The sequence below is a fragment of the Propithecus coquereli genome, unplaced genomic scaffold (genome assembly GCF_000956105.1).
Source record: "Propithecus coquereli isolate 6110/MARCELLA unplaced genomic scaffold, Pcoq_1.0 Scaffold281, whole genome shotgun sequence".
NCBI lineage: Eukaryota > Metazoa > Chordata > Mammalia > Primates > Indriidae > Propithecus > Propithecus coquereli.
Genome location: NW_012148408.1, coordinates 459878 through 473872, shown reverse-complemented (window position 1 = coordinate 473872; position 13995 = coordinate 459878). Strand labels below are relative to the sequence as shown.

At 53.5% G+C, this 13995-nt stretch overlaps 2 protein-coding genes across 3 annotated transcripts in view; both read right to left on the bottom strand.

Moving 5' to 3' along the window:
• FLOT2 (flotillin 2) overlaps nucleotides 1–7562 on the bottom strand; it is an 18937-nt gene extending 11375 nt beyond the window's left edge. Inside the window, exons 1-2 of one of the 2 annotated variants that reach the window (XM_012648311.1) lie at nucleotides 7372–7562; nucleotides 2222–2303 (exon numbers count right to left, since the gene is read on the bottom strand). In XM_012648311.1, the coding sequence (XP_012503765.1) occupies nucleotides 2222–2303; nucleotides 7372–7420 (131 nt within the window). In that variant the 5' untranslated portion in view covers nucleotides 7421–7562. The remainder of the gene's footprint in view (nucleotides 1–2221; nucleotides 2304–7371) is intronic. The other variant, XM_012648312.1, reaches the window with a different exon arrangement.
• A 56-nt stretch (nucleotides 7563–7618) lies between these two features.
• Nucleotides 7619–12146, bottom strand: DHRS13 (dehydrogenase/reductase (SDR family) member 13). The gene is made up of 5 exons (XM_012648310.1): nucleotides 11898–12146; nucleotides 11685–11803; nucleotides 10560–10683; nucleotides 10064–10375; nucleotides 7619–8715 (listed from the first exon to the last, which is right to left on the bottom strand). The coding sequence occupies exons 1-5, from the start codon at nucleotides 12022–12024 to the stop codon at nucleotides 8264–8266; spliced, it is 1134 nt and encodes a 377-aa protein (XP_012503764.1). The 5' UTR covers nucleotides 12025–12146; the 3' UTR covers nucleotides 7619–8263.
• Between the last annotated feature and the right edge of the window lie 1849 nt (nucleotides 12147–13995).

The following is a 13995-nucleotide window of genomic DNA, read 5'->3' as shown; positions in this document are numbered from 1 at the left end:
CAGGGCACTGCCCTAGCAGTGAACATCCATGCAGGACAGTGTCTGGGCCCGGCTGTAAGTCCAGGTACTTGGACAAGACAGTCTGTTGTGCTAGGCCTGCAGGTGTGTGGGGTGGCCATGTCTCTGGAGGGGGCTCCCTATGACTTCTGACAGGCCAGGGGGCCCACTCAGGAGCACTAGGATCTTCTCGGGTAGAAGTTGTGACCCCTATTTTTTTTTTTTTTGAGACAGAGTCTCGCTTTGCCACCCCGGGTAGAGTGCAGTGGCATCATCCTAGCTCACAGCAACCTCAAACTGCTGGGCTCAAGCAATCCTCCTGCTTCAGCCTCCTGAGTAGCTGGGACTACAGGTGCATGTCACCATGCCCAGCTAATTTTTTCTATTTTTTGTAGAGATGGGGTCTCGCTCTTGCTTAAGCTCGTCTCGAACTCCTGGCCTCAAGCAATCTTCCCGCCTCAGCCTCCCAAAGTGCTGGGATTACAGGCCTGAGCTACCACACCTGGCCTGTGACCACTCTTGATTACTCTCCAACAGTTTTTTTTTTTTTTTCCTTACTAAAATGCGTCTTCGTGCACTATCTCCAACAGTTTTAGCCTTGGATCAGAAGAGTCCCCCAGGATCCCTCACCTCTGGCAGGGAATGTGAGGGGGGACGGAAGAGTGGAGGGGGTTACTGGGAAATCAGTGAAGTTGAAAAACTATGACATGCTTCCTGTTCCCCAACCTAGCAGATGCCCTCAGACTCCCAGAAGCCTCAAGCCCCAGCAGCTTGGTGCAGACACGGGCTTTCCTCTGCCGACTGGCGGGGCTGGGGAAGAGGGGGTTTCCATTGGAAACTCCATGGCTTCCCCTGTGAGATGACCAACCCCCCTACAACAGGTCCGCAGCTTCACAGCTCTCCTGCCCTTGTTGGCTGGGTCCTGGTTTGGAAGGATCTGCTTCTCCTGCCCCATCTCCCATAATCAGGAAGGGGGTGATCGTGGCAAAGTGGCTGACATGCCTCATCTCCTGGGTGTAAGGCAGCAGGAGAGGCCAGGTCTAGCCCTGCCCTGGGCTCTAGAGGCAGCAGCAGGTAGAGCTGGATGGTGGGCCCTCTCGGGAGCTGAAATCTTCCTTTCTCTAGTAAGTCCAGACTGATTTATGGAGTCAAGATCTGTCCTGCCTGGCCCCAGCACCAATTGGTTAGGTCCCCACCCCTTGTCTCTAACTCACCACTGTCACGGAACCAATTTTTTTTTTTTTTTTTTTTTAAGAGACAGTATCTTGCTCTGTCACCCAGGCTGGAATGTCAGTGGTGCAGTCCTAGCTTACTGCAGCCTAGAACTCCTGGGCACAAGCAAAGTGATCCTCCTGCCTCAGCCTCTGGAGAAGCTAGGACTATACGCGTGTGCCACCATGCCTAGCTAGATCACAGAAGCACTTTTTTTTTTGAGGCAGAGTCTCGCCGTGTTGCCCGGGCTAAAGTGCCGTGGCATCATCCTAGCTCACAGCAACCTCAAACTCCTGGGCTCAAGCGATCCTACTGCCTCAGCCTCCCGAGTAGCTGGGACTACAGGCATGTGCCACCATGCCCGGCTAATTTTTTTCTATATATTTTTAGTTGTCCGATTAATTTCTTTCTAATTTTAGTAGAGACGGGGTCTCGCTCTTGCTCAGGCTGGTCTCGAACTCCTGAGCTCAAACAATCCGGCCGCCTTGGCCTCCCAAAGTGCTAGGATTACAGGAGTGAGCCACCGCGCCCGGCCGAACCACTTCTGATTATATATCCATTCTCTGCCTCTGAGCCCCTGCCTGAATTCTTTCAGAGCCTGCACAGGTAAGGGTGTGTATATGGAATCTCTTCGGCCTTTCCTCCTTTCATAGACTTGCTCCAAACAGGGTATATAATTAAGACTTCTTAAATAACTGTGAGCTAGAATTGGCGAATTGAAATTCTGCTTGGGTATGACTCTGAATTCTCTGGGACAGAAGTGATGCCACCTCCACTGGAAAAAAAGAACACCCACCAAGGAAGAGGTGCCCACAGACACCCCTTCTGATGCGTTCCTCCTGTGTCTCTGTGCAAGCCACTGCACTGGCTTCTCAGGACGCCCCCACCTGCCAGAATGGAACGTGGCAAATGGCAGATGCTCTAGCTGAACCGTGGGCTGGAGGGGGAACACTGGAAACCCCGCTTTCCCTTGCCCACCAGGTGACAGGCTCCAGAGCCCCCAGGCGCTTACCTCTGAGTGTCGGAGATGCACCACCAGGCCCAGGCCCAGCCGCCAAACACGTACTGTTTATAGTCGGAACCACAACAGCCCCCTGGGGAGCAAAGCAAACCACTGCTGGTCAGTCAGTTCTGGGGTTTGTCTACTCCCCGTCCCTCTGACAGCAACTTTGGCCCTTTTACCTGCTCTGAGGCTTGACAACTCCTACTGTTGGGTGTCAGGTGCTGAGGTTACACATAAATGGGAGACAAGCTCTCCCTGCCCTTAAGGGACTTAGAATCCAGTTTGGCAGACAGGCAATTTGCATAAAAAGAAGGATGGCGAATGAATAGTTCAGAACATAAGTGCTGCCAGAGACCAGAACAGGTCATCGGGCAGGGGTGGTTTGGAAGAGCTTCCATTTTTCGTTCAAGCATTCATTCATTCATCATTCAACAAACAGGTAGAGTATTCTGTGCTAGAGATACAGAGATGAATACATAATTCCTATCTCGAAGCAGGTGAGACTAGGAGGAGGAACCTTTTTCTGGGATGAGATAATAGCGTGCGGTTTGCCTGCTCTCACGGTGGGCGCAGACAGAGAGGGGATGCAGAGGGAGGGCGACATCGTGGGGCTGGTGGGAGGGCAAGCGAGTCTTTGAGCTGGGGTGGGCGCCTTGCTGTGCCGGGCAGACACATCTCAGTGAGGCTGGTTCTCTACTGCCAGACCCTTCAGAGTGACTTTTTTCCTCTTGTGGGAATGGGTGGCAAAGGGAAGTCTTCAAAACAAAGGCCAAGTCGTGGTACTAATAGGAGTAGTGTAGCGAAAGGGAAAAGGCCTAAAAAGGAAGTGGTTCTTGGGAACTGTGTCAACTAAACAGAATATCTAATTCGGCTATAACCCAGATTTATGCTGTGGACATGTTCAGCACGTTCTCTATACGGAAACAAGAAAAATCAATTCCTGAAATTCTTTTTTTTTTTTTTTTTTTTGAGACAGAGTCTCACCGTGTTGCCCGGGCTAGAGTGCCGTGGTGTCATCCTAGCTCACAGCAACCTCAAACTCCTGGGCTCAAGCGATCCTCCTACCTCAGCCTCCCAAGTAGCTGGGACTACAGGCATGCGCCACCATGCCCGGCTAATTTTTTTTTCTATATATTTTCAGTTGTCCAATTAATTTCTTTCTATTTTTAGTAGAGATGGGGTCTCGCTCTTGCTCAGGCTGGTTTCGAACTCCTGAGCTCAAACAATCCGCCCACCTCGGCCTCCCAGAGAGCTAGGATTACAGGCGTGAGCCATCCTGAAATTCTTATAGTGATCACTCCTGTTAATGCCAAAATTACTCACCAAGTTCAAGGAAACATTAATAAAAACTGGAGAGGCGGCTGACTTGCAGTGCAAAGCAATCTACAGAAAACGGATGATTGGAAGGAAACGTGACTTGGGAAAAAGCCAGAGGGTGTTATCATTTCTATGTTCACAAACTTGTATTTTCGTGAAAATCTCAGGATGTTTGCCTCCCAAGGTCAAGGGTCTGGGGTGGTTTTGCGTAGCTGGGTTACAGTGACCCTGAGGGCAGAGCACAGAGTGTCTTCTGTGTCAGGCCAAGGAGCTGTGTGTGAGGGATGGGGGGGGCCACACAGGGATTTAAGATAGGAGTGTCAAGGCTACATTTTGGAAACAAATACCGCTTTGCACAAGGAGGAAGAGACTAGGGTCAGGGAGATGGGGTAGAAGCCTGTTGCAGGAACCCAAGTAAGGCACAGCGGCTGATGTAAGGGGATAACTTCTAGAGCAGTCTTGTCCAAGAGAACTTTCTTTGGGGGTAGAAATGTCCTGTATCTACGTGGCTGTGCAGCATAGCAGCCACTGGTCACACGCTGCTATTGCACACTTCACATGTGACTGGCATAACTGAGGAACTGAATTCTTAATTACTTTAAATTTCAATAGCCATTGATGGCTAGTGGCCACCACATGGGACAGTGCAGCTCTAGAGTCTGGGTTTGGGTAGGTGGTGAGGCCAACAACCAAAACAGAGACATTGGAGAGAAAAGCAAACTGGGGACAAGTTTTTGATGGGTGGAAAAAAGGAAAAAAGATCCGCCCTGCCCCACTCCCATTGGAGAGGGCTTGAAAGGTTGGAGAGCTGACTGCTACCGTGTATGGAGTGCTAGCAGCCAAGCGAGAGGTCCAGGGATAGAAGCACAGCCCCACAATGTAGTCAGGCGCAAGAAGGAGTCTTAGGTCTGCCTGTTCTCCGAGGTGGAAATACCTGCCCACAGGGCTGCTGTTCAAGACAAGCTATTAACAGGCTTCTCTTCCCTGGGAGGTGGGGTGGGGAAGCCTCTGAGGACAAGCAGTCAATCTGAAACCCAAACTGTCTTGGGATCAAGTGAAAGTGGAAGAGGGCCAAAAATCACAGCTTGTTCTACATCTTCTGGCCTGGCTGGGGCTGGGGCATGGCTGCCTCCGGCCAGCTCCAGGGCGCTTCTCAATGGGCTGTGGGAGGAGGTAGCAGTGGTGGAGTGGGATAGGGGGCGGGGGGAACAAGGTAGGTGTTCACCCTTTACCTTTAACTTATTCTTTGACCTTGGGAGCAGGCTGCCACAGCTCAAACTGGACCTTGGCCAAGGGCAACATGCCCAGGTTCCCAGGGGTAGCAACAACAGGAAGCTGGGACTGCCAGATTGCCCCGCCCCTAGCAGCCTCCTGCCCTGCAAGGCATCTGTCTGCCAGCTTCCTGATCACTAGCAGCGGAGCACCTCTCCCAAAAGGACAGTTAGGTGCTTATTCCTTGACCTCCTTAGGGAAATTTCTCCTAATTTTATTTCACTCTTTCTAACCCAACTGGTTCCTCCCTTGCTCTGTCCTCAATCAAGCGGAAGAACCTCAAATACCCCATGATAACCTCTACTCCAGCCTCTTAGCCCCTCCCCAGACACAGCGCACTGATCTGCCCTCTCAGGAGTACTCCCTGCCCTTCCTGTTCCTCCTCCACCTTCTTCCTACTAGTCAAGAAGACCATATCCTACAAGGGGGTTTTAGCCTTTTTTGAACCACAACCCTTTAGTAGTCCGGCAATGCCTAAAGACCCCTCCTCAGAATGTTTATAAACGTATAAAATACATAAGAAATTATACTGAGTTATCAAAATGTTAAAATAATCAAATGTGCAACATAGTAATATGTGCTTCTTTATTAACACATTAAGTAATAAGATCTAGCAGTAGATTTCATCACTAGCTTAATTTCAAAGTAGTGTTGAGCATAAATGATTTCCAAGGTACCTGCAACACTGCAGTGTGGTAGGAAAATATCTGCTAATACTATCATGGATCGCTGCCAATACTCACAACCAGAGGAAATACTAAATTTCAGTTTAGGTTAGTGGAAATAAAAATGTACTCCCTCACCCTTCCCCAAAACAAAAAGGATTTCCCTTTTAAATTTTCAAAAGTAGAGAGAAAAACGTTTTATGTCACAGAATGAAGGAGGGAGGTCAGACAGTAAGAAGAGATAGGAAAGATGACCATGAGATGTAGGACCACCCACCAGAGGGTGAGATGCCTCTGGACTTCAATGCCAAGGAACAAGGTAGACAGGTGGGGCAGCGCTGGGAGCAGCTGCTCTGCACTCTTGGGAGTCCACATGCAAGAAGGAGCTGCATCTCGGCTTGATCATCTCAAATCCCAAGGTACTATTATGCCAGGAATTATCCCTCCATCTCCTGCCCTCCGGCACCCTCAGTTCTCAGCATGACCTCCTCTCTGCACCCCTAAAACAACTTTGAAGCTAGCACTGGTCATGGAAAGGCACAGAGCAGCCCCGCTCAGGGGCTCTTCTCACTACTCAGTCTCAAGACTTTCTGCAGGGACAGAATTGGAGCTTTTGTCTCCCCAGCCCAGTCTGGGCTTCCTGAAGGAAATTCCACAAGAAAAAGTTCGGTGCAGATTTGGGTTTCTAAAAGCCTCCTGTCATGGTGGGGGCTGGAAGACAGGTCCAGGTCTTATAGAAGAGCAAGTATGGCCTCAGTGCTCTCTGGGGGTCTCTCTCCTGACCCTAACACTATCTCTGGTCTTCAAGGGGGTGAGGTATCTTATCTCCCCCACAGTGGGGATGTCCCAGTGTGACTGATTTTGAGATCCAAAGACCATGTTTCGGGGAGAAAGTTCCAGTGGATTTATCACACCTCCCCAGGGTGGGCAGCTATAAGCCGTGGCTCAGGGCTTCTACTTGCTTCTATCTCTTGGCTAGCCAGTGCTACCAACTGTGCACACAGGCTGAAAATCAGCACTTGACAGTGGGAAGTAAGACATGAGGGAATCCTGTAGCTCCAGGATTCCAAGCTGTCAGGCAACACCGCCCCCTCCCCAGGACCTGGGAGCCAGGAGCTGCACACCCTGGTGGCTGGAAAGGTTTCAGCCACCTCCCAAGAAACCCCAAATACACAATCTAAATAGCAGCCTCTCTTTCCCAATGCTGCAGTCCCCAAGCCCCACCTAGAGAGAAATTCCGGAGCTTGCAGCATTTTGCAACCCGGAGCTGGGTTTCCCAACCTGTAGAGGCCGCACCCGCGTCTCCAGGGCGGGCAATGCCAGTAAACCCCAGTGAGCCCCAGCCTGCTCGGAATTAACGGGTCTGATGGTGCCTAGAGAAAGGATGCACGTCTCGGGGCCATTCTCCATACAGGAACCTGCCCTCCAGAACTGCGCGACCCACCCCCAGTCCTGAGCGCTGGAACCCAGCCAAACCTCTGCGTTGTGGGAACCACCAGTCCCCTCCCTCCCGGAAGCCCACGGCTTCTGTTCTGGACCCCCTAAGCCCGCGGCGCAGCGGAGGGGAGGCCCTGCCTAGGGAGGAGGAGGAGAGAGAAGGGCATAAACACGGGAAAACACGCAGTGGGAGGGGAGTGCCTGGAGGGTGCCGGAGGGCGCGGAGCACGGAAAGCGTGAGTACGGGGGTTTCTCCTGGAAGGGGTTTCAGGTGCGGCCCCGGGGCCAGCGTCCTGCGCAGCGCTATGGACTCCGCCCGGCACGCAGCGCCCCCACCTCATCCCTCCACCCGCTGAACCCTTCGCCAGCCCAGCCCTTCCTCGTGCCCTCCCCAGCCCTGCACCCACCCCGAAGCACCCTCCCCAGCCCTGGGCGCCCCAGCACCCACCTCTCTCGCTGCCCCCTCACCTGAAACCACCAGTGCCTCGTTGGGCCCCACCGTGTGGCAATTGCCCATGGCGCCCGCAAGACGGAGGGCCCTGGGGACCGCACAGACCTGGACAGCAGCAGCGGGTCCGCAGCGCCGGCCGCGCCCAGCCTATCCCGCCACCCCCAGCGCCGCCCGCCCGCGCCCCTCTGTGGTCGCAGCCCCGCCGGAAGTGTGGCGGCGGAGGGCGGGGCCGGCATGTTGAGAGAGGCAGGAGCGAGCGCAGCCTCGGCAGTCAACGCGCTTTATTACGAGGGGCTCCCGATTGCGGGGTCCAGCTCTAAGGCACCCCAGGAGGCGTCCCCCCTACTCTCACGGGGCGCCTCGATAACAACCGCCCAGCCCTGACTCACCGCCCACCTCCCAGCAGTCGGCCCTGGCCTCAGACCCCTGGGTTCCAGTCCCAGTCTCTGCTCCTACTGGCTGTGAGACCTTGGGTGAGTCCCTTACCTCTGGAGCCTAATCCCGCCTCGGTAAAATGGGGGTAATTTAACTACCTAGCTAGATGGTTGCAAAGGGCTCCGTTCGGTAATTCTCAATGTTGGCAGTGCATCAAACAAATTCCCAGGCCCTGCTCCAGAGCTGATCAGAATCACCGAGGGTGGGGCCTGGAAATCCGAAATTCAGATTCCTGACAAGCACAGTGTCTGGCACCTTAGCCTCCACCCCTCCATCTGGGCTTACTGTCACTCTCGGGAAGAAATAATCACCCATTATTCCTTCAACCAGGAAAAGAACTATCCAGGACACAACTTGGGGCCAGAAAGTAACCATAGAGGTAAAAACTGCAAACTCCTCAGTGCCCAGGGCATGACACACAGCTGAGGTTTTCAAGGGCCACCAAGTGCCACCAATAACATCCTGGCCTGGGGGTTAGGAGACTTGGGTCTCAGGCTCAGCTTTCACCTGAATTCGGCGTATCACCTTAGACAATTCTGGTGAGCTCTGAGGGCTGGGGTCAGGTTCAGAAACTGTGGGCTCCTCAGGGTTGGGGGTCCTCAGTGAGGATGGGACCCCTGGGTCCTCAGGCTGGGGGTCTTCATTGGGCTCGGCATCCTCCGCAGGCCCAAGCCCTGCTAGCCTCCTGCTGGCCTCCCACAGGCGGTGGGCTGCCCGGTCATCTCGGGCAGCTGGGGGCACCTCCTCCACACGGCAGTTGGCAAAGTATCTCCCACTGAGGGGCTCGATGCCCTCCTGTAGAGCACAGTACAAGGGTGTCTGGGCACCCCCCCTTGGCGCCCGGAGTATCAGCCAAGCCAGCGGGCGCAAAAGTGGGCGCAGCCATCCAGGAACATGGCGCAGGAACAGCTCCGAGTTCACAGGCCCTGTGGGCAGGAAGAAAGAAAGGAGTTGGAGAGGATGGTGGGTGAGGGCCCAGAGTATGAGCAACTAGAAGGGAACAGAGCTAGAAGGGATGTGGGGGACAGAATCCAGGTCCAGGGAAACCAGGAGTATTTCCTAGGCACTCAGGGCCCCCACAAGGTGACTTCACTCATTTCCTACATGCAGCCTCCTCTCTGCATCCAAACGGCTTGTACATCCCCATCTTCCAGATTTTGGTCATGCTGCTTCCTGCCCGAAACAATTCTCTAGTCTCTCTTCGTCTTTTCTTCTAGCTTGATTCCTGTTCCTTTGTTTAACCAGCATTTATTAAGCATCTATGATATACCAGCCACTGTTCTTGGACATTAGGGATATGGAATGTAATAAACGCTTAATAAAGGTTAGTTTGTGATTATTATTATTGTCACTATTATAATTACTAATGAGCCTTAGGCAACGACTCTCTAATATGCAGTATGGTAATATGGGTAGAGCACATCTTATTATCCTGGTGTAACCTATTCCCTAAACGCAAGGATGAGTCTATTCACCAGTTATCACAGTCAGAGTAAAAGCCAAAATGCTTACAGTGAACCGCCAAACCCTGTGAGACCCAGCACATCTCTATGACCTCATTTCTTGCCACTCTCCCCCATCACTCAGTTCCAAGCCATACCGGCCTTTCTCAAGCACACCAGGAACTTCTGCCTCAGGGCCTTTGCACTTGGCTGTTCTCTGTCTGGGTATCTCCCCAGTAAGCAACATATCTTTCAGGCCTCTGTTCAAATGCCACCCTTACAGATATGTCTTCTTTGACTGCCACTGATAAAATAGTACCTCCTGGCATTCCATATTCCCCTTACCCTGTTTCATCTTTTCTCATAGCACTTTATCACCACCTGTCATTGTATATATTTATTTGTTGGCTGTCTCTCCTTCCCCTAAACTAGAATGCAAATTCTATGACAATAGGGTCATTGGTCACTGCAAGTAATGCCTGATATGTAGTAGGTACTCAGTAAATGCTTCTTGGATGAATGCATAATTATTAGCTATCATCATCATAATATTATAGTCAGTTTAGTCAGTATTGATGGCTCCTGGGGGTGAGAATCTGGGTCTTGTTCATTGCCATACCCCACCCAGAGGCCAGCATCCCAGCTTGTGGTGTGAGAGGAAGAACCTAGACAAGGAGAGCCTGGTTCCAAGATCAGCAAGGAACAGGCCTCTGCTTGGACCATGCTTCCTTTCTGTTCTGAGATTCTGTGACTCACTGAGAGGCTGGGGAAGCCCAGGATGAGGCAGGGATGGGAGAGGGGGATCAAGAGCAGCCAGAGAACCAGGCCTCACCTGGATGCGCTGCATAGCAGGTGACGCCAGTGCCCTCGAGCTGGGTGGCAAGCTCCCGGGCAAACAGCACGTTGGCCAGCTTACTGTCAGCATACGCCCGCAGCTCCTGCTGCCAGCCCACTACTGGGCGGTCTAGGCGTTTAAAGTCGAGGCGCCCACGCCGATGGGCAGCTGAGGAGACCACCACCACACGGCTAGGGGCACAAGTCTTCAGGCGGGGCAACAGCAGATGGGTCAGCAGAAAGGGACCGATGTGGTTCACCCGAAGCAGCAGGTTAAAGGCCTCGCGGGTCCGGCCACAGGAACTGATCCCTGGGGCAGGGGCTAGGAGTGAGCAGATCCTCCGGAAGGAGCCCTGTGTCCTCCCCATCTGTGAGATGGGAGTAGGGGGCATCCTTCCCATGAGTCCACTGGCCCCTGGCAGGGCCTGGTTGGAGCGGGCAGCTGCCCCTGGCCACCCACCACCCCCCTGCAGGGAGGGCCTGCTGCCCCTCACCGGCGTTGTGGATGAGGATGTCCAACCGTGGCTCAGAGCTCAGGAAGGCAGCAGCAAAGGCCTGCACCGAGGCCAGACTGGCCAAGTCCAAGGCCATGAAGATGACCTCATTGTTCCCACTCTCCTGTGGAGCGGCAAGGGCTGGGCTTGTCACCAGGCACCTCCCTCCTCTTCCCTCTCCCCAGGCACCAAATTGTGAGAGTCCATCTCCAACTATTGCTAAAATATCCGCCTGTGCATTAGAGTGTAGTGGATAAATGTACAGCTTCAAATCCTGACTTTGCCTCTTACTGAAGGGTGACCTTGAGAAGATACATAATCTCTCTGGGCCTCAGTTCTTTTACTGTAGAATGGGAATAATAGTAATAGTACCTATCTCATAGAGCTGTTGTGAGGATTGAACGAGTTAATATAAGTAAAATACATGCAGTCAGCACTGTGCAGGTACTTGCTATTATTATCAATAGCATCCCCTCTCCCCTTTATCACTTACTGGAAAATCTATAACAACTTCTCATTGGCCTCCTTTCACCCACTCCTCCCTCTCCAGTCCAGGCAACACACAGCCACAAAGGAGTTGTTCCAAAAGGCTACTCTAACAGTCCAGAGCCTATTCTAACAGTAAGGACCCTTTACTGATCTCTGCTGCCAGTCTTATAAAATCCAAGCTTCTCAGTAGGATGTGTAAGGGCCTGCAGAACCCGGCCCTGGCTCAAAGCCTCCAGCCCTTCATTTTGCCCCTCCTCCTACTTTGTGCTCCAGCCTCATTAAACCTTTCTCTCAGCTTCTCAAATCAGTCCACCTCTCTTGCCTCAGGGCTTTCGCATATGCTGTTCCCTCTGCTATTCCTTTCCCCACTGTTCTTCATAAACTTAATTCCTATTAGTCCTAAACTAAACGTCTTAGAACAGCAATTATTACCTTCGGGACGCCTCCTCCCCAGCTTGGTTCTGGCGCCCCCTTCCCTGTGTGACCGGAGCATTCTGTGCACCCCCTCTTCTGTACTTAACGAACCGAGCCGCACTCTCTTTTCTGGAACTGGATCTCCCGGAACCGCTTTGCTCGTCCCTCTGTGTCGCGGTGAGTCCTCAGCTCACCGTCCCAGCCGCCCCCGCCTTCCCTCACCTGGCGGATGTCGAAGGCGGCCGCCTCCCCGCGCTCCCGGCTGCGGCAGGCCAGCACCACGCGAGCTCCCCGGCGCGCCAGCTCCAGCGCCGTCATCTTCCCGATGCCGCTGTTGGCGCCTGCGGGCGGCGGGCGGGAGCCGAGCTGAGCTGAGCCCAGCGGGCCGCCGCCCCCGCCGCCCCCGGCTCCCGCCGCCCGCCCTCCCGCACTCACCCGTGACCACGGCCGTGCGGCCCCGCAGGTTGCTGATGCCGCCGCACGGCGGGGCCTTCACCAGGTTGTAGTAGACGAGCACGTAGGCGCCCAGCAGCAACCCCACGCCCAGCAGCAGCGCCTCCATGCCGGCTGCGCCTCCCGGCTCCCGCCCAGGCCCCGCGTCGCCCTGGATTGCCGCCCAGCGGCTGCCGATCCGCGCCGCACAGGCCTGGAAGGGCGCCGGGCGCGCGCGGCCTCCCGTAGGCGGGGGCGGACAGGAGGCTGGGCAGGGGTGTATGCGTGCGTGTGCGTGTGGGCCCGGCGAGCGCCCCCTAGGCCAGCGTCTGCGTCCTGTGGGTGCGTGCCTGTGTGGACACCTTCGAGGCGCGGGTGGCATCTGGGCCCTGGAAGCGCCCCCTACGTGTGTGCCTGTGGGAACTCCTTCTAGGCGTGCGCGCACCCACGGGCCCGCTAAGTATGTGCCTGCATTTGCGACGTGTGTGTGTGAATGACCTCGAGGTGTGCATGTGCTAGGGGCCCTAGGATCACCCTCCGTTTGTGTGTGTACGCTCCTGTAAACACCTTTTAGGTGTTTGTGCGCATTAGGGCAGAGCCCTTCCAGAGGTGTGCATGCATCGGTAGTCTCTGCGAGTGTGTGTGCTTGAATGAACAGCTCCGTGTGCTTACTCTAGGTGTGAGTATGTAGTACAGTCCCTCCCTTCTGGAGACGTGATACTCTTGTGTCTGAGTCAGTCCACTCCTAGATGCTTTTCTCTCAATGAACAAATCCGTCAATGCCTTATCCTCACATCCAGCCCTCAGCTTCTAGGATTCTTCCCTGTTCTCCCCACACAGGCCGGAGAGGTGACACAGTGTTCAAGGTGGCACCAGCAGTAAAGGGCTCTCAGGATTCACTCATCCCTTGTCTATATCTCGCTCCGTTTCTGAAAGGAAGCAGGAAGAGACAGAGAATAAAATCTGTTATTGCTTTTCAGGAGGGAATTTGTGGACGGGTTCTCTCAGGGGATAGAAAACGCAAAGGGTAAAGAAACTCCATCACTTTGCCTGAAACCCCACTACTCGGGGAGGCCGAAGCAGGAGGATCACTTGAGGTCAGGATTTCAAGACCAGCCTGGGCAATGAAGTGAGACACCGTCTCACTTAAAAAATTAGGGAGTGTACCTGTGGCCCCAGGTACTTGGGATGCTCACCTGAGCCCAGGAGTTTGAGTTTACAGTGAGCTGTGAATGATAGGGCAACTGCATTCTAGCCTGGGTGACAAAGTAAGACCCTATCTCAGAAGAAAAAAATAAAAAGCTCTGTCACTCAAGGTACTCCATGGAAGAAGTAAGGAGGTGTGAGCTAAGGGCATTCCTGGCAAGGTGACTCAGGACCTTGCCTGAGAAATTCAGTACAATCGAGTACCTGATATTTGGCACTTGAGGTGTGCACAGCAGTGTGGTTAGCCTTGGAGATGCTGAGCAGAATATGTAAGTTTCTGCCCTTAGGGAGTCCAAGAAGCCCACCAAGGCAGGGGGAGGAGAGAGGTGGAGACAAAACTAGATGGACAGATAGAAGCCAGGGTCAGACCTCAGATCCCAGAGGAAGTTTCCTTTTAACTGCACTGTGGATTCAGGATTTAATTGTAGATGTTGTGGGATGAGGCTGGGGGTGGAATATTCATTCTCTATTCTTAAGGCAAAATCTTGATACATAAACAGGTGCATTGCGGGAATAGCGCTGGGGTACACACAGAGGGCTCTAAGGAGCAGGATGACTGTCCTCAGGAAAACTTCCAGGAGAGTTCCTAAGGTTTGGGTGGAGGAAAGGATGGAATTTGGTTTAATGAGGTCCCTTAGGCTTTACAATTGAGGTAATGCAGTGGACGCATCAGCGAGGGAGGAACAGCAGTTACAGAGAAGTTGTGACTGTGAGTCACATAACGAAGTGGCAAGGCTGGGTCTAGACTGGATTCCACTCTATTATTCAGAGTTCTCTAACAAACCACCCCTCCTCAGCAGATGCACCCCTGCCCTTCCAATGTCTTCCACCCACCCTGGGCTTGCTTTTCTCCAACACCCCGCCTCTCTTCCCAAACTTCCCCTGGGGACTAACT